We start from the raw sequence: 20067 nt of genomic DNA on the forward strand, positions 1-20067 counted from the left end.
AAGAAACTCTCGTGAACAGCGGCTCTGCTCAAAAACAGCTACATCTTTGCAAAAGAGAAGCAGCTTTCAAAGAACTCACTCTTCCCGCCGGAAGCGTGAGACTTCACACTCTGCACCAGACACCCCGGCTCAAGATCCAGAGAAGAAACACCACAGGGAGGATTCCTCTGCGACTGCGACCCCGTGAGTAGCCCGAGATGACCCCCCCTGGACCCACACAGCAACGCCTGCAGAGAGAATCCAGAGGCTCCCCCTGACCACGAATGCCTGTAACAAGGGACCAGACGCCTGGATCAAGCACTGCCCCTCAGCCCCCAGGACCTGAAGGGACCGAACCTCAGTGCAGGAGTGACCCCCAGGTGACCCTCTGCCTAGCCCAGGTGGTGGTTGTCCCGAGAAGCCCCCCCTGTGCCTGCCTGCACCGCTAAAGTGACCCCCGGGTCCCTCCATTGAATCCTATCTAAAACTCGATGCCTGCTTTGCACACTGCACCCGGCCGCCCTGTGCCGCTGAGGGTGTGTTTTGTGTGCCTAATTGTGTCCACCCCCCCCACCCCCCAGTGCTCTACAAACCCCCCCAGGTCTGCCCCCGGAGGACGCGGGTACTCACCTGCTGGCAGACTGGAACCGGAGCACCCCTGTTCTCCATAGGCACCTATGTGTTTTGGGCACCTCTTTGACCTCTGCACCTGACTGGCCCTGAGCTGCTGGTGTGCTAACTTTGGGGTTGTCTTGAACCCCCAACGGTGGGCTGCCTATGCCCAGGAACTGAGACTTGTAAATGTCCTACTTACCTCACAAACTAACCTTTACTTACCTCCCCCAGGAACTGTTGATTTTTGCACAGTGTCCCCTTTTAAAAATAGCATTTTTCCATTTTAACAAAGACTGTATTTGATATTGGTTTAATTCAAAGTTCCTAACTTACCTGGGTGGAGTACCTTGCATTTTATATATTTACTTCAAATCTTGAACTTGTGATTCTAAAAAGAAACTAAGAAAATATATTTTTCTATATAAAAACCTATTGGCCTGGAGTAAGTCTTTGAGTATGTGTTCCTCATTTAATGCCTACGTGTGTACAACAAATGCTTAACACTACCCTCTGATAAGCCTACTGCTCGACCACACTTACACAAAATAGAGCATTAGAATTATCTAATTTTGCCACTATCTTACCCCTAAGGGGAACCCTTGGACTCTGTGCACACTATTTCTTACTTTGAAATAGTATGTACAGAGCCAACTTCATACAATATATACATATCCAAATAAGGAAGTGTCTCAAACAGATGGGCTCACCAAAGAACAAAAATGTATATAAATAAAACTAAGATTTTGGATGATCCCAGTGTCTCTGAAAACGTTGCTTTAATCTTAAGTGAAATGTTAAAGTTGCAATCAGATCCTCACCCTCAAAGATAATCTATAACATGAGGGGAAGAACTATTTAAGGCCGCATAATTATTAACTGGATGGTAGAGGAGCATTAGAGAAATTTAGCCTATCCTTATTATTTTTTGGACAAATTGTGACTAGAGTGGTGCGGGAGGAGTCTGAGCAACCTCGAGACCCCATGACTAGTTTGGAGATAAAATAAGTTGCCTGGGCACAAAAGAATTTGCCCAGGGACTGAAATTTAGAGTTGTCCAACGATTATCGCACCACTGCTGTTTTCCCCTGACAGATGTTGAAATCTGATTAAATTTGTAAAGGAGGCAAATGTGCAGGAAGAAGGAAAACCAATATCCGGTAAATAACTCACATTAGGGTAACAATATTTACTGGGTTCAGTAAAGATCAGCCCCATTCCAACCTATTTGGAAATGGGGCCTTTGATTCTTAACACTGGTGCTGTGAAAGGCAAGGGACTCTCTTGTTATGACAATACTTTGGGATTTCTTACCAACACATCCCACGACAAGGAGCTTCCCCAGGAACAGCAGGAAATCTGTTACTTTGTCCAACACTGCAACGCTAAAATAAAGAGAAAGGGAAAGAATAAAGAGAGACCCCATGCCTTTTAATGCAAGCACTCTCAGACCCTCTCTGTGACCTCCCTGGACCATTCCATTGACCCTCTGATTTTACCCAATCACCTCCACAGTCCTGCACCCAAGCGTCTGCCAGGTAGCCTAAGCCCAAGCCCCTGTGACCCTACTACCTACTGTAAACAGTGTGCTGGGAGGTATCCCTCACACTTCTTCCTCATACCTCCAGGACACTAGGCCCACCACTCTTATACCAAAGTCTCACTTGTCCAAGATGCCAGGATAACCCACATCTCTCTCACTGCAGGCCAACACACATATGAATCACCCATTCGAATCTCTGGTTTTACAAACACCCAGTGACCTGTCTTTTTGGATGAATCTCATTGAAGACTCTGGCCTCCAATGTCTCTCCCCTCCAGGAGCCTGTCCTTTCACCCTGGTTTCACTCCTCCACCACTGCCGGACAATGTTCTCATGTCCCACTCTCACCTCCAAGATACTGAATCCCTTAACACCTTCCCTCTCCAGAACACAGGACCAGTAATGTTTACCCCCACCCCATTTTGTAATAGCACTTTATTCCTTTGGGTGTTCTCACCGAATAATATTCCTCATTAACAAGGAGAAGGCATTCCGGGCAGAGGTGCAGAAATTGGTTCCATAAATGGCAATCTAGGGAGATAAAGAGTTGAAATCAAAGAAGCAGACAGGTTGTGCAACGGAGAAGAGTTTGAGGGACAGCTTACATGTATCCCTGCCTATTGTTTTACCAAGGGTAGGGAATTTCTAAGAAGCCTATACCCAAGAGTGGGCCGTGCATCTTACGCATAATTCCCCGTCCCAAGATGTGGGAGACCACCATATCACAAACATGCCACAAGTTGAGGACAGCAGATCCTTATACATACCCCTCTGGTATGCACAATTTTATGCATAAGTGCCATTGCACCTCAAGGAGTCTGGCATGATGAAAGGGGAGAAAAGATTTCACATCTTAATAACTAACCTTACAGAGACAAGCTCCTTAGGGTTAGTGCAACCTTGGTCCATAAACTTCTAAATATGCAAGGTTGGGGCATGTATCACCCAGGTTTGTGAAAAGCTGGAGGACATTTCTGACCCCATTTTCGGGATATATTCAGAGAGTATAGTCTCAAAAGGGCTTTGCAACTCAAAACGTGATACACAAAGAGGCAGAGGAAACAGAAGAGGCAAAGCATGGAGAAAAGTTTATATGAAACAGACAATGAGGAAGTGAAACAGTAAAACATTGAGAGAAGGAATCAGAAGAGTTAAAAAAATAAATAAAAAAAAAGCATAGTAATACCACATTTTCAACATGAAAATTTATGAGATTAAAACGGTTTTTACCACCTTGCTTCTAGATATGTCTTTAGTAGATAGTTCACTGGTCTAAAAAAAAAAGCTAAGGGTTTGATCCATATTTTTCTTAGATGATAGTTATCAGCTTTTCACATAATAGGAATGTCAAATGCAAATAGCAAATATGTATACAGGAAATTAAGCTGATTTGTTTGTGGTGGGGACCACTGCTGCAAGTTTAATAGAGAATTCATAGTAAACTTAGTAATACTACATTTGTTGATAGTGTAATCAGATTACCAGTAAACTTTGGTTATTGTAGAGTAACAGGGAGACGCCCATAAGGTTTGAAAAATCCAGTTCTACAACCCATCTTTTGGTCTACAGACATTAACGGAGAGAAATATGGAAATGTTTGCCCAGTTCAGTCAGTCAACAGAAGTTAATTATTCAGCAGAAAGCCATACAGAACTTTTCCAAGCTCTAGGGCTTTTGCTTACATTCTCAACTGTCTCACCTTTGCTGGAAAATGATAATGGGGAGGAGAGCATTGATGCACACAACGAATGGGGAAGAACAACTACATCAATTTTAATAAGAGGTTCATGGGGTCTTGCACAGAGTGAGAAGTATGCAGGAATCTGGCAGAATTCATATTATCACTACGAGACCAACTGTCTATTTGGCCACGTAGAAAGGCATAGGAAGAAGTGAATGCTACTGTTTTTCAGTTGGGAGCTGAAAGAGAGGTTGCCATTTTCACACTTTAGTGCAGAACAAAGTCTTGGCAAAATGAATCACTGCTTTCTAAAGTTCGAAGACATAAGAATACAGTATAAATGGGGGCCGAGGAAGATTTGGATTTTATTAGAAGACAGATTGCACGGGGCCACCCCAATCAGGGGGGCCCCCGCTGATGGCGGCGGCACACCCCGACCCCACCCCACAATGAAAACACAGTTGATTGTCTGTAGAGGGGACTGTGGCCCCAGAGGCACTCTTTGTGCTTCCCGGGTCACGCACAGGAATGACATCACACGGGTGGCCGCGGTTGGCGAGCGCGTCTTTCTCGCGCTCACCGATCTGACCAGGGGGCACCAGTGGGCTACTTTTGGGTGGCTTTTAGGCTGTTTTTACCATTTTTCTTTCTGTGCATGTTTTTTACCCTTATTTAATTTGTTTTGTGCTCAATTTTTGCAGGTTGCTTTCTGCAGCATTTCAGGGAAGAAGAGGACGACACAAGTGGCCCAGCAAGCCTCACGGGGGGCCGTACGGGTTTAAGCTTAAGCTCACCTGACCCGAGTTTCTCTCAGTGGCGGCTCCTGTGGGGTTCCTGGGCTACTGGGTGAGCGGCCACCTGGCCAATTTTGTGTGGGGAGTGTTAGTGCTCCTTTTTTTCTTTGTAGATAGGGTGGGGGGGGGGGGGGGGGGAAGGCCTAAATTGAGGTAGAGTGTAGGGGAGGTGCCTTTTGTCATACCTGTTGGGGTCTATGGTAAAGGAGCCCTTACATCCTTACATTAAGGGCTTTCTCGGTAAGGGGAGTCCCACTGGGGTCAGAGAGCGAATTCATGTTTGGAGGGGTTTCCTTGTGGGGGCCCATTTATAGATTTGCCTGTTCTAATGTCTGTGCGTGGCTCATGGTGGAGAAACAGTCGCTAACAGAAGAGCTCCTTGAGGCTCTGACACTTAGGATGGACGCTATGGACCAGGCCATAGCATCCTTCAAGGCGCAGACTTCTTGTTCAGGGGTGGTTGCGTCCTCTATCGAGGATGAGCCCCAGCGGGCGGGAATACCATCTAGCGAGGCCATCCCCTCCCAGCTCCAAAGAAGGTGCGGGGGCAGAGGAAGGCTAAGGGCACTGGGGGATGCGAACGGAGGCCACCCCAGCGCAGGTTGGGAATAGTGTCAATATAGCTTCAATACGGCCTGAGGTTAGTGCATCACTGGTACTGGATGCGGGGCACACTCGAAGGGGGGGCCAGAGTCAGACTGCAGAGCAAAATGCAGGTGTTGTGGTCCCTCCACAAGACACAGTTGCAGTTAAAGACACTGGGGAGGCCAGTCAGCAGGATCTTGTAGGCCACTTGATGTCTGTATTGCTGTGGTTGTCTGAGATTGGGTTGCTGTCCACCAATTTAGTGGGGGGCCCTTTTTCTGGGGCCCACTGGATCTAATCAATGTGCTGGTGCATTGGACCTATTTAAAAAAACTCATGTGGGAATTTGGGGTTCCACTTGCATAAGGAAAGACGGTGGGGTCCTGTTCCACGACTGAATTCCTAGGGATAGAGTTGGATTCAGTGGCAGGTGTGTCCAGATTGCCCTGGGAGAAGGTAGTTTATTTTTCACATGCGTTGCGGTCTTATCTAAGGACACGGAGGTGACACTTCATCAGTTGCAGTGCTTGGTTGGGCAACTCCACTTTGCACTGCAAATCATACCCATGGGATGCCCCTTTTATCAGTCAATTGCCCAAGCCATATCGGGTTTAAAAGTCAAACATCACACCAGGCTTTCCAATGAGGTCAAACAAGATATAAGGATTTGGGAAAGCTTTCTGCGTGACTTTAATGGGACGGTGGTGTGGCCCAGTCCGCAGAGGTCCAATGAGGAATAGGGACTTTTTACTGATGCAGTTGGGAGCAAAGGCTTTGGGGCTACATTTGGTACAGCATGGTGCGCTCAGCGATGGCCCTTATACCGGGTCCAAGAGGGCCTAGTGGCTAATATTGGTTTCTTGGAGATGTTCCCAATTTTAGTGGCTTTGTCTATTTGGCTGGAGGTATTTCGGAATCAGTTGGTGATTTTCTGGTCAGATAATATGTCAGAGGTTGAGTGCATTAACCAGCAAGCAGCTAAGTGCAAGATGATCCTAAGGCTGCTGAAAGAGTATTGTTGTGTTTAAGGTTGAATGTGACCTTCAGAGCTAAGCACATACCTGGAGTGTTGAGTAACACTGCTGATGCACTCTCCCGTTTTAAGATGCAGGTTTTCAGGACTCACCTCCCCGGAGGAGTTCCCAATGCCCTTTCCAGAGCATCTGTGGCAGATTGGTGCCAGGGAACGCTGAAGGCTTACCAGGGAGCATTTGCAGTATATGCGGATTTCAAGGGTGGGGCGGTATCATCTACTTGTTTTGATCTGGCCTCAATCTTGCCATTTTTAGAAGTTTTGAGGGCTTAGGGGAAGTCAATTGCGTGTGGCAGGCGTTACTCCGCTGCAATTTCTTTCTTTGCACAAATATGGGGGCAGCCCGATGGTACAAAATCATTTTTGTTAAGAAGGGCCCTTAGGGGATGGCAGCGCATTCAGGGCTCTAAGCCGGACACTCGGCGGCCCATTGACGTGGCAAAGTTGGGGGCCTTGCTAGCCGCGTTGGATCGGGTTTGTACTTCTCCCTGGGAGGTCACCTTACTTAAGTCAGCCTTTACCCTTGCCTTTTATGGTGCTTTAAGATTGGGTGAACTGGTCGCGTGCAATAAAAGGGACACCTCGGGGGGGTCTGCAGTTGGCGAGTATTCATTGGCTGTAGAGGACCGGGTGTCTGGTGATTACTATTCCCCATTCTAAGGCGGATCAGGATGGAAAGGAGAACCATATTCTGTTGCATAGAGCCCCTGGTAATGCATGTTGTCCTATACGGAACTTAGAGGTCTTCCTAGCGCAGCGTGCTCCAGGGGAAACAGGTGCAGTTTTGGTGCATGCGGACGGCACGCCACTTACTAGGTACCAATTCTCACAGGTACTCAAGTGCTCCCTTCTGGCAGCGGGTTTGAATGCCTCAGATTTTGGCACTCACTCCTTTAGAAAAGGGGCGGCCACAGCAGCAGTGGCAATGGGATTCCCAGGAGCAGTGGTTAAGAGAATTGGAAGGTGGTCATCGGATTGCTACAAGCGATATGTGAGACTGCATATGCTATGAGTTCATGTCCTTCATACCTCGCTTTCTTTGTAGACACCTGCCGCAGGTATTTGACGGTTCAGAAGACTCTGGTGCACTCAGGAGTTGCTAGTATCCTCGAGGTGTGGGTATTCGGGCATTCACATGTCCGATGTGCAGGTGAACTATTTGCAAGAAGTGCCTTTGTGTTACGCTCATCGGAGGCTGCTTTCCGCATCTCTTTCTTTGGCCTAAGCGGGCTGCAGCTCACTCAATTAAGAACATTCCTGGATTCAATGCCCATATTAGGCTACCCGTCACCAGACATCATTGTACTGCACCTTGGGGGTAATGATCTGGTTTCTCTAGGACGCCGGCAGCTCTTCGAACTGGTAATATCCGAAATTGGTTGGTTGGCCAAAAAATTCTCAGGCTGTCCTTGCTTGGTCGAACATGATTCCTCGTTCTTTCTGGAAGGGAGGGATCTCAGTGAAAGCCCTCAATGACTCAGTGAGAAGAATCAATAGCAAATTGGGCAAGTTGTTTCGGACTCCAAGGTTGGCTGTGATCTCACATGGCTGCATTAAAGGAAACAGGTTTTTTCTGCAGTACGGAGTTCATCTTTCGCGAGTGGGCTATGAAATGTTTTTAGAGAATATACTCGCTTGGCTCTCTCAGCATACGTGACCTCTTCCTGGGGCCTGTGAGATCATGACTGGGAAGATAAATGGGTAAATTTTTATTGCCAAATTGGGTGAAAAGCTAATTGGACCCTCCAAGGGGTGCTGGCTGGGAACTGTGGCCAACCACCCGCGCATGTGCAGAAGGTCCGAAGCGAGCACTGGCCCCTTGGGGGGGGGGGGGGGGGGGAGTCTCAGGGTGGCGGGGGCGCCCGAGGTAGGTATCCTAGTGGGCATCTGGGCCCCCTCCACAGCTATCCAGTTTGGAAGGTATGAGAACACCCTGATGGAGATCCTACCCCTGCGATTTGTAGCATGAGGAGGGGTAGGGTTTGTGGTATGGGAAAACAGTAATGATCTCATTCACAGTCACCAACATTGGGTACGCAGGAAAAAACGCTTTTTTTAGTCCGTGACAGGAATGTGGATGTATTAACGTACTCTGTTAAGGCTAGGCATCCCTTGAACTCTGTAAATACTTTGTGAACATGATTGTGGTTACTGCGTATAATTTTGATTAACAATATTTTGTCAATAAAATATGGCCAGGGGTTTATGACCCCTAATCCCAAAGTGAAGTACATCTAAGGTTTTTAATTCAAGCTTAAGCGGGGGTGGTGAGTGGTATCCGGTGGTAGGAGGCCTTGGCGATACCCGGCCATATTGGTGTTTGATCAGTATATACTTTTGGAATTAGAGAGTTTAGATTAGAGGATACCGTGGGCATTTAATCATAATACATTAGGAGTTAGATTACATGTAAAATAGTTCAAAAGACAAGTAAAAGAGGAAAGGAAGATGTAAGAAGAAAATAAGGGAGGAATGAGAAGAATTAAAGAAATGATAGAACAAAATATAGGGTTAATATAGAGATAGCGAGAAAAAGAGTAACACCGTGAAAATTTAGAAAGGAAAAGGAGAATGAAAAGAAAAAGAAAAGAAAAAAAAAAAAAAAGAGAACCAGGCAAATGAGAAAGAAAAAGGAAAAAGCAATATGTCAAAACTGCGAGCTACAATGTGAAATGGAGGGAGGGGGAATTAGAGCCTCGGTGGCTATACTTCTGTGAGGTACTAAACAATACGACACTCAATGCACTTTGAAACTCCGGCAATGCCCTAATCACACAGTAACCTCCGTCCAAAAATTGTCTTCCCACACTCCTGGGTGTACCAGAGCCCATATTCATACATTTCGGTCCCGAAGACTGTCCTTGCACGCACCCATACTCACCATGATGTATGCATTGCGGTTCAAGAACTTGATGAACTTCTCCAAGCACCAGAAGCAGCACTTCAGGCAGCACAGAAGGAACCGTGCAAACTTGTTGTCAGACCCTGGCGGTGTGGCATGCCAGAAACAAAAAAGAAGAGAGATGAAGCAGCAGCAGCTGGAAAGGTAATTCCCACACTGCCCGACCCAGGGACCCACAGCACCTGCCCACAAGGTTTCTACAATCACTAACAGTAATCTAGGTGGAACAACGCCTGGGTAAGAGGCAAATGTGTGAATGGGGTGCTGAGCAGTTGGGTGGAAGACAGCATACGCATTTGCTTTCAGCGATGGGTGTATCCAAGGCTCCCCACAATCTAGGTAACTGCTTATTTCACTCCCTAAGGTTAGGTCAATACTGCGAGAAAATACACAGAAAAAAATAAAATAGTCGTTCATCCATTTCATCACAATAGCTTATGCAAAAGCTCTAGTTACAGGTGCAGTTTGCATAAAAAATAAATGATTACAAATTAATTTTAAATTGATACTTTTTGTTGAGTCACTTAATTAGTAAAATATAATAATTGTATCACTACTCCCTACCAAATTGTGATGCTAGTTTTGGCGCTACAGAACAGAAGTTGGTAATTTTTTGTCCCAGTATGCGATTTCTAATATGGTGGGTCTGAATGTTGTTTGCAGAGCCACTGGGTTGCAGATATTGGGAATTCTCCCAAAAATATTTCTGCAAAACCTGGGATTTTCATAAGAGGCACCCACGCCAATGGTTCCAGATTTAAAAGTTACAGCTGCACTTTTAAGGCCTCTGCTTTTACCTTTCCACCCTTCAGCAAGGTTCTATGGTTATTTTACATTGTCGGTGTGGCCAGTTACTGTAGGGGCAGGGTCAAATACATGGCTAAAACAAAAAAATATTCTGTAAATATTGTGTTAGCCCTTGACCTACAGGTAAACTGCATTTCACGTATAAGGCACACACCACAAATAAATTTGAAAAAAAATGCACCTTAAATGAATCTGTGGGAACCCCGTTTTTCTGGTCGGACAGTTCAGTTGGTTATTGTAATCACTTCAGATTTCTGTGGGATTTGATTCCTGATTGGTGCCCTGGGCAAATAGTGATGTGTGTTTATAGTGTTGAGCGATCCTAGCCTTTGACGGAAAGCGTGGTGAACCAAGTCATTATTATAAAACATGTATCACACACAGTACAAATAGCTTGCACACAAAATGTGGAAAAAGATTTTGTTTAAAGGTTTACAGTGCTTTCAAAAAGTTATGTTTTCAGTTTGGCGCCGATCGTAGCTAGTGCAAACCTTTTTTAAATTACAAATTCCAGATGCTACCAAACCTATACTGGCTCCAAAACAGCCTTCAGATTTGCCAGTTAACCAACTGCACGCATTCACATTTCTTTCACGTTACGGGCACCCTAGAGAGTCTAGTTTCTCCTTTAAGCTGCCTCTCCTTTCTCTCACTTCACGGTAAAGGAGGCCCTTCTACCCTTTCAACCTGCGGCAGCTCAAGAACGGTTGTTTTGCAAATACAAACTATGAAATTGATAAAAATTGGTAGCCTTTGTTCCCCTACCCACTTCGACCTCTGCTCCACGCCCACAGCAGACCCCTCCCCATCAAATTTGTCTCTAGTTTAACAGTTGGTACCTCTCAGCTGGTGATCTAGATATTCCAACAGGACGCGAATGAGCTGCACAATGGCGAGGATGAGCGAGCCGAAGGCCAGTGAGCCTGTGTGATATCTGCGTTGAGGAAGTGGAAAGAGAACACACATAAGGAGACGTTCCACAGTGCTCTGCATAGGAAAAGGAGTTTGTGACTCCACTGCTCCCTCCTTAGGCACGTTCTGTAAACAATCGCTCACAAAGCCAATAGGTCTGGAGACAACTGCAGTCCTTTTGGCTTTGCCAAAGCTTTTTTGTTTGTGAATGTTTTTTGTATCGAGGCACGCATTGTATGAAAATAAGCAATGTCTAAAAGCTAAAATGTATTTTTTTTTAGTGTGGTACCAGAAGATGCTAGCAGCGAATAGGACTACTTACTATGCACATTTCTACAACGTACAAGAACAGAATGCTGTCTCTTACAGCCAAGTAAACCAGTGGGTAAGCGGCCTGACCCTGCGCCTCATGCTGCAGTGGGTGTAAGCAAAATGTGAGTGACACTGCAGTAGACTGAATAATTAATATGTCTGACTGAAAACCCCAGTAAGTAGGTATTAATAACCAAATGTGGGAACGAGGGAACGAGAACACCACACCACACACGAGAAACCAATACCTGAGAGCTCGTCCCATGGAAGAGAAGATGGGGAATGCGGGCATGTCGTCACGCTTGTTGATAACCCAGTAGTAGGAGGAGAAAGCCCCTGCCAAAGTCACCTGCCCCAGCCCGATGACGAAGTTGACAAGCCACAGGAACATAAAGGCATTGAAGATCTGGAAGAAGATGAGGTACTTGTGGTAATGGCTCTCGCCCCCATAGAAGGCGAAGAGGCAGCGGGCATCTGGGCAAGTCCTTGTAATGTTCGTGGTGTTGAACGTCTGCAAGAAACCCACATCAAGATGCAGCATGTCATTCATGGTTATAGAAAGAGGCTTGTAACACAATGAAACAATAAGGAAGTGGGCAAAATTTAGTTTGCAAGTGCTTCAGCTCTGGGAAATACACTGAAGTTGATGATGAAGCCTCAATAAAACTTCCTAATGAACGAGGAATGTGAGTGTATATACACCCATGAATTTGAAAAAGCGTAAGTAGGCCCCTTCTCAGGGAGAATTTGGTCCCTCAGGTTTATGAATGATGGCCATTAGCCTTTCCATATCTCTGGAGGAGCACGTGAAGTCTCCTCCTTGACAGCACACCTTTTAATTTGCATGTAAGAGCAAAGGATCTTACAGACACACCCAGCTGTCTGCTGGGTTTAGGTATGCCAGTGAATGCTTACGGTGGTCCTGAGGCTTTTTTATGCTCAGATGTAGTAAATATTCGCCACAATAAGGCTATTTCAGCATTCCAAATACAGAAGTCTCAGGCTATTACTGAATTCTCCCTACTATTACCCAATCCTGTACGTTACCTGATATATGCGTGTTCTTTGCATTGTAGTCCTGTCTTTTTCCTCTTCCATATAGGGCACGTTTTCAATCTGCTATTGGCTCAGTCTTTTTTAGCTCTGTTTATTTCATCTTCTCTGCAGGCCCAGTCCTAACTCTCTAATTTCAACTACCTTTATTCTCTTATTCTATCAACTTTCTACCTAATTCTAGTGTAGTCTTCCTGTCACCGTAAAATTTTGTAGAACTAGGTGGGCGAGTGGCTTGGCTAACACCATCCATATTTACGTGTACATTAGAAGACCTCTAATTCATTGCTACAGTCTCAGAGTTTATTCAGAACAGCAGGTGTGAGTTATAGGGGTACAAGTTGTTACCGCCATCTGAGTCTTGACGTTAAGCAGAACCTCTTCCCCTTTTTATAGAAGTGTAATAGTGAGCAGAGCTAAGCAAGCCAGGGTCTGGCACAATGCCACGCAACACAAGTTGAAGGCACAGAAAGTAAAGTGACCACAGTGCTCCAGGTCATTAGTCACGGTTTCCAGTCCTTACCCTTTCTCCTACAGTTTTTAGTCTCAGGCTTTTTAGTCTCATTAATTCAGTGGAGCCAATCAAGATTACAGCACTATGAATGCCTTAGGTTATCACAAGAAAGTCCAAAGCTAGAAAAAGTGTCCACAATGACCGGAGGGATGTGATCATCAAATCGAAGAGTTGTTAGCTAAGGGACAATCTGGTGCAGACATGTCTCCCTGTATGGTCCCATGGATTGCCTGCAAAGCTTACTAGCACCGTAAGAACGTGGGGAACCAACATCAATACATCCAGCGGAGCCTGGGGTTAAGAGACGGCAGTAGGATTGCACAAACTAATCAAGACCCTAGTTATCAACCGCTAGAAAGAAGGCCCAAATGGAGGGGCTGTAGGCATTCACTCTACCTATTGTGAAAGCAGTAGCTGCAAGATACGTTGCACCTTAAACAACTTGGTGCCCGTTTTTGTTCCCACACTCGCACCCAAATCACGGCCTGCTTTTACGCTTCTGGAACTAGAAAACAAAGGAAATAAAAAACAATATCCAATATTCCCAAACAAAGGAGAGCACCCCTCATTAACGTAGGCCCCTGGAAATTAAGGAGAAGATGGTTGCTCCGTGGGACCTTAGTAACCTGAGGACTTCAAAACAATATGGTTTCAACTGGATATCCCACTGCAAAGCCATGACCCCCACAAATGACTACAGCAGCAATATCTTAGCCACATACAGAGTGGTCCCCAGTTGGCTTTGTACCCTCATATTAAACCACAGGGCCAGGAGTTGATGCAAAAATCCTCTTACCTCGGGGTCACATCGTGCTCTGGAATATTCGCAGGTAGTCTCATTGAAGACCTTGTAAACAGCCTCCTGCGACGTGGACAGGAAGCTAGAAGAAGGTTAAGGCTTTTTTTCTGACATGCATTTGTACTCTTTTTTTCAAGAGATCTCTGGAAGATTTATTTTATAAAACGTTTCTCAAATCACCTCTAAGCCACTTAGTGGACGTTTGATGACCATAATGTCTGCAATTGTCCTCACTGTTTCCATAAGGAGTAACAACACAGCAAAACACAACCATGTCGAAAAACAAGGTACACAAGGAAACGAGATCTGAAAACCTGAACAGGAGAAGCGTGAGACAAGGATGTGAGACTCACCAATAGCATTAGACATCATTTCTGGAGAACAGACTCTAATCATCTTCTTGCAGTTAGCTCATGTCGCTAAAAAGCCATTGTAATGGCAAAAGTGTGCTTTATAAAGAAAGTATAATACCATGCAGAGTGGAGTAGGTGGACTTCGAGCCCCTGGAAACAGTCCCAAGACAAAGCGTATACAGAAAGAAGTGTCTTGACTTGGAAATTTGTTTGCAGAAATATTTCCAAATGTGGTAATACCTTTTTTGGTATAATCATTTTAGTCTGGAAAGAGTAACCGCAGGTTAGTGAATGGTTAACAGTAGTGAATCAGCGTCAAAATGTATGCTAGAGCTGATACTCGCCCTTCCCGTCCTTGGTTCCACAAGTGCCGTAACCTACAGCAGGGGTCTCACTGTCCTTCAAGGATAAGCCCACTTCATATCCAATCCCCTCTCAGACATCACGGATCAAGAAATTGAAGCAAATACTTCATCTATGAAACTGCTACCCACGCAATCTCACTTACAAATTCACATCACACCAAATACTAGCACCCTGCCACTCACCCTCCTTCCTCACACCTCATGCACGCTCCCCCCTAACTTACTCTCCCCTTCAATTCTGTACCACTGTACATCTAATTATCACCCTATCGGACATGGCAGAGGGTCTCAATGCTGCGTCACTTTCCTTGACACTTGCTGTCAGACACTTGTGTCCACTGGTGGTTCCTTACCCGTTTAGTGGAAAATCATATGGCTGGCTAGAAAAGGCTCTACACTATCAAGAAATGAAGCACTCTGCCTCATTTGAGTGCAAAAGGGATAGCAACTCTAAGGTAGAGGATAACCAACATCCCTCAATGCACATCTGATGGCATCCCAGAATGAAAGGAAGCTGGTGTCACGTATATACCCAAGAACTGTGACAAGGAGGATTGCATTCCAAGAATGCCTTGAGGCAGAAGTCCAGAGTTGTCAGACAATGGCACTTCCATACCTGAAGTTTTTGTTACTTCTCCAACTGGAATGAGTTTAGTTTAATTTTCATTTCTTCTATTATCAACAACACATTTATTGAATGCTAGGCCAGCATCTGGCACTGCGGTTGATACAAATGGTTTCCAAAATTGGACAGTTACCAGTACTTTATTATAAAATGCAAATCCCACTGTGAATCACTTTTAAGTGAGTTCGCATGCCATTCTTGTGAAGATATCCAGTGCCATCAACCTTTGTCTACCCAAGCAGTATTTCAGCTGGCTGACCAACACAGGTGAGATCTACTTTTCGCTTCTGGATAACAAACCTAAGTTAGCCTGATAGTGGGAACTGCCCAGCACCTACACATGATGAAAACAAGGAGGACGAAATACACAGACCCAGCATAAACAAAATAGACACCAGGGAAGCGAGACCGCAGAATGAAGACCTAGAGAAACACCAGGCAGTGATACTTAAAACAAAAATTGGAAGGAAAGGCACGAGGGCACACACTCAAGGACTCTAAACAGAAATTACTTACTTTTGTTAATACGCTTTCTAGTGGATACTGCAACTAAATTTCTCACCTTCTGCATTTCTCCAGGTACTGGACTGTAAGGAAATGCCTCCTTGGCATGGTTACCCCCTGACTTTTTTCCTTTGCTGATACTAAGTTATGATTTGAAAGTGTGCTGGGACCCTGCTAATCAGGCTCCAGCACCAGTGTTCTTTCCCTAAACTGTACTTTTGTCTCCACAATTGGCACAACCCTGGCACCCAGGTAAGTCCCTTGTAACTGGTACCCCTGGTACCAAGGGCCCTGATGCCAGGGGAGGTCTCTAAGGGCTGCAACATATTTTATGCCACCCTAGGGACCCCTCACTCAGCACATGCACACTGCCTCTCAGCTTGTGTGTGCTGGTGGGGAGAAAAAGACTAAGTCGACATGGCACTCCCCTCAGAGTGCCATGCCAACCTCACACTGCCTGTGGCATAGGTAAGTCACCCCTCTAGCAGGCCTTACAGCCCTAAGGCAGGGTGCACCATACCACAGGTGAGGGCCTATGTGCATGAGCACTATGCCCCTGCAGTGTCTAAGCAAAACCTTAGACATTGTAAGTGCATGGTAGCCATAAGAGTATATGGTCTGGGAGTTTGTCAAACACGAACTCCACAGTACAATGGCTACACTGAAAACTGGGAAGTTTGGTATCAAACTTCTCAGCACAATAAATGCACACTGGTGCCAGTGTACAATTTATTGTAAAAAAACACCTAGAGGGCATCTTAGAGATGCCCCCTGAAAACATACCCGACTTCCAGTGTAGGCTGACCAGTTTCTGCCAGCCTGCCACACACCAGACCTGTTGCTGGCCACATGGGGAGAGTGCTTTTGTCACTCTGTGGCCAGGAACAAAGCCTGTACTGGGTGGAGGTGCCTCTCACCTCCCCCTTCAGGAACTATAACACCTGGCGGTGAGCCTCAAAGGTTGACCCTTTTTGTTACAGTGCCCGAGGGCATCCCAGCTAGTAGAGATGCCCGCCCCGCGGGCCACTGCCCCCACTTTTTGCAGCAAGGCTGGAGGAGATAATGAGAAAAACAAGGAGGAGTCACCCACCAGTCAGGACAGCCCCTAAGGTGTCCTGAGCTGAGGTGACCCCTGCCTTGAGAAATCCTCCATCTTGAATTTGGAGGATTCCCCCAATAGGATTAGGGATGTGCCCCCCTTCCCACAGGGAGGAGGCAAAAAGAGGGTGTAGCCACCGTCAAGGACAGTAGCCATTGGCTACTGCCCTCCCAGACTTAAACACACTCCTAAATTTAGTATTTAGGGGCACCCCAGAACCTAGGAATCTAGATTCCTGCAACCTTAAGAAGAAGGAGGACTGCTGACCTGAAGCCCTGCAGAGAAGACGGAAACGACAACTGCTTTGGCCCCTGTCTCCCAACTTCGAAGAAAACTGCAACAGCGATGCATCCAACAGGGACCAGAGACCTCTGAAGCCTCAGAGGACTGCCCTGCACCCAAGGACCAAGAAACTCCAGTGAACAACGGCTCTGTTCAAAATCCTGCAACTTCTTTGCAACAAAGAAGCAACTTTAAACACTTCACGTTTCCCGCCGGAAGCGTGAGACTTTCCACTCTGCACCCGACACCCCCGGCTCGACCTGCAGAAAACAAACACCTCAAGGAGGTCTCCCCAGCGACTGCGAGCCCGTGAGTAACCAGAGACGACCCCCTGAGCCCCCACAGCGACGGCTGCAGAGAGAATCTAGAGGCTCCCCCTGACCACGACTGTCTAGCCCAGGTGGTGGCTACCCCGAGGAGCCCCTCCTGTGCCTGCCTGCATCGTTGAAGTGACCCCCGGGTCCCTCCATTACTTTCTATCTAAAACCCGACGCCTGTTTGCACACTGCACCCGGCCGCCCCTGTGCCGCTGAGGGTGTACTTTCTGTGCCTTCCTGTGTCCCCCCCCCCCCCGGTGCCCTACAAAACCCCCCTGGTTTCCCCCCCGAGGATGCGGGTACTTACCTGCTGGCAGACTGGAACCGGGGCATCCCTATTCTCCATTGAAGCCTATGTGTTTTGGGCACCTCTGCACCTGACCGGCCCTGAGCTGCTGGTGTGGTAACTTTGGGATTGCCTGGAACCCCAAACGGTGGGCTACCTATGCCCCAACTTTGAGACTTGTAAGTGTGTTACTTACCTTCAAACCTAACCTTCACTTACCTTCCCCAGGAACTGTTGATTTTTGCACTGTGTCCACTTTGAAAATAGCTTATTGCCATTTTTACAAAGACTGTATGTGATATTGCTTTTATTCAAAGTTCCTGAAGTATCTAAGTGAAGTACCTCTCATTTAAAGTATTACTTGTAAATCTTGAACCTGTGGTTCTTAAAATAAACTAAGAAAATATATTTTTCAATATAAAAACCTATTGGCCTGGAGTAAGTCTTTGAATGTGTGTTCCTCATTTATTGCCTGTGTGTGTACAACAAATGCTTAAAACTATCCTCTGATAAGCCTACTGCTCGACCACACTACCACAAAATAGAGCATTAGAATTATCTCTTTTTGCCACTATTTTACCTCTAAGGTGAATCCTTGGACTCTGTGCACACTATTTCTTACTTTGAAATAGTATATACAGAACCAACTTCCTACACGGACTGAATCAGGAAACTCTCATGATGGCTGCTGTGAATGAAGGTGGCACCATCTGCTACTGCTAAGACTCCGTCCCACCTCCAAGAATGAAGATACTGAGCTGCTTAAAGGTGCCACCCCTTAGTCATTATTTCTATCTGTAAACTCAGATGCACAGCATTGTTGACTGATTCGATTTCAACTATTAATGTGCAAAGTTTGGGTAGCTATTAACGTCCAAAAGTCCATTCCCCAGAACAACGAGTCGATGAGAAATCTGCAGTTAGATCGACTGTCCAACATAAAGGCCGAAACTCGCAGAGCTTGTGGAATAAGTTCTACAGCCCTCTAGAGGATCTTGAGTAGCCAAGACATGCTTTTCTGGACTGCCCCTTCCTCGCACTTGGGATCCCAACAAACCGCTGACCATACACACAGTGCTCTTTAGACCTATCAATGTAGAAGCTAAGGGCACAATGTGGGTCTAACTAGCATAGCCGCTACTGCTCCTCAAATGGATATGGTGGATAAAATAACACAGGGAGTGTAAAGGACTGACCATATGTAAAAGTGACACCACCTTCAGAATAAAAGATGTATGAGCCTAAAGTGCCAGCTTGTCAGGAAGGAAGTATAAAGCAGATGAACTCTTAAAAGCCTGCAGATCACCAGTATGACACGCAGGAGTCACTGTACAGTTTGAAGTTCAAGAGGACAACTATGAAGAGGCTCAAAGACAGCGAACATTACAAAATGTTAAGGCCAAATTAAGGTCACATGGCGGAATAATTAAGAAAGCAACGGGAAACCTTGGCTAAAGCCCTTTTATGGAAAGCATCACAACAGTGATTAGAATAATCGGGGATGTTCAGGCGTATGAAGAAAGGTTGATAGGGCTGATAAAAGCGCCCACAGCAAAGCCTTGCTAAAGTTAACATGAGGAATAGGATATCTGACAATCTCGCAGGTAGAGGTTCAACGTGTTTAAGGCTCAAAACAGTTGACCGCCGAAGTCATGCCTGCCAGGAGACTGCCATTGATGGAGATCTTGAGATCACCATATTATGACTCCTGGCAGCTCTCAGTCATAAATTGGGCAGAGCCGCCAGCAGCCATACTGACCGTCGGCAGTCTAGTGGAGGTTGCTCCACTGTCACCGCGATGTCATCACAACACCGCCCACCGTATTACAACTTTGTAGTCGGTGTGGCGGTGTTGTGGTGAAAGAGCAGTGCCAGCAGAGCAGGCCCCATAGACCCCGTTCCCTCCCGGTTGACCACTGTAAGCAGGTAAGGTGATTGTCGGACAGGGAGGGGGGGTTGAGTGTTGTGTGCATGAATGGGAGTGTGAGTGCATGTGAATGGAGGGGAGGGTGTTTGTGTGCGTGTATGTGCATGTATCTGTGTGAATGAGTCAGCGAGAGGTGGGTGGTGTGTATGTGAATGTGTGTGCATGCGTGGATGGGGTGTGGGGGTGATGAACAGGGTTTGGAGGCAGGGTAGGGTGGTGTCTACAGGGTTCCGGGGCTGTGGCTGTTTCGGGGGTGGGGGGATGGAGACGCATACTGACAACAGGAATGTTAATTCCTGTTGCCAGTAGCCTTTCCACCAGGGATTTCCTTTTGGGGTTGCCGCCAGGAAATCCCTGTCGGAAAGGAGACTCCTAATACCGTCCGCAGTATAAGGTGGACCGCCGGGCCGAAGGTGGTACACCTTCCACCAGGTGGTCCCACAGGCTTGATGGTACAGGCGGTGAACTGGCTGCTTTGCAGCCAATTCACCGCCGTGGTCATAATTTGGCAGTCCTGCTCCGCCATGCTGTCGGCGGTGTTACCACCACCGACGGCATGGCAGAGCAGGACCGCCAAACCCATAATGACCACTTAAGTGTTTTTCAGAGGTAGTGAAAAGGTTTTCCTAGGGTGCGCCCCAGTGGGCAAAGATATCCCATTTCACCTCCATGGCAGATTTCCATTGTGGTCAACAAATTGAAGCCTGCCAATATAGTCTGCCGCCATTGATGAGGAATCCCGCCAGAAGAGTGACTGTCAGAGGGAAAATGAGTGGAGGTGTT

The 20067-nt window shown here is 46.4% G+C and overlaps 1 protein-coding gene across 4 annotated transcripts in view; it reads right to left on the reverse strand.

Annotated features, from left to right (window-relative positions):
- SLC44A2 (solute carrier family 44 member 2 (CTL2 blood group)) overlaps positions 1-20067 on the reverse strand; it is a 314434-nt gene that overhangs the window by 45923 nt on the left and 248444 nt on the right. For all 4 annotated transcript variants that reach the window (XM_069230393.1, XM_069230392.1, XM_069230394.1 and 1 more), the window contains exons 14-19: positions 13524-13608; positions 11409-11671; positions 10776-10870; positions 9109-9212; positions 2592-2665; positions 1906-1976 (exon numbers count right to left, since the gene is read on the reverse strand). In XM_069230393.1, coding sequence (XP_069086494.1) covers positions 1906-1976; positions 2592-2665; positions 9109-9212; positions 10776-10870; positions 11409-11671; positions 13524-13608 — 692 coding nt within the window. The remainder of the gene's footprint in view (positions 1-1905; positions 1977-2591; positions 2666-9108; positions 9213-10775; positions 10871-11408; positions 11672-13523; positions 13609-20067) is intronic.

Source organism: Pleurodeles waltl, chromosome 4_2 (assembly GCF_031143425.1).
Source record: "Pleurodeles waltl isolate 20211129_DDA chromosome 4_2, aPleWal1.hap1.20221129, whole genome shotgun sequence".
Taxonomy (NCBI): Eukaryota; Metazoa; Chordata; class Amphibia; order Caudata; family Salamandridae; genus Pleurodeles; species Pleurodeles waltl.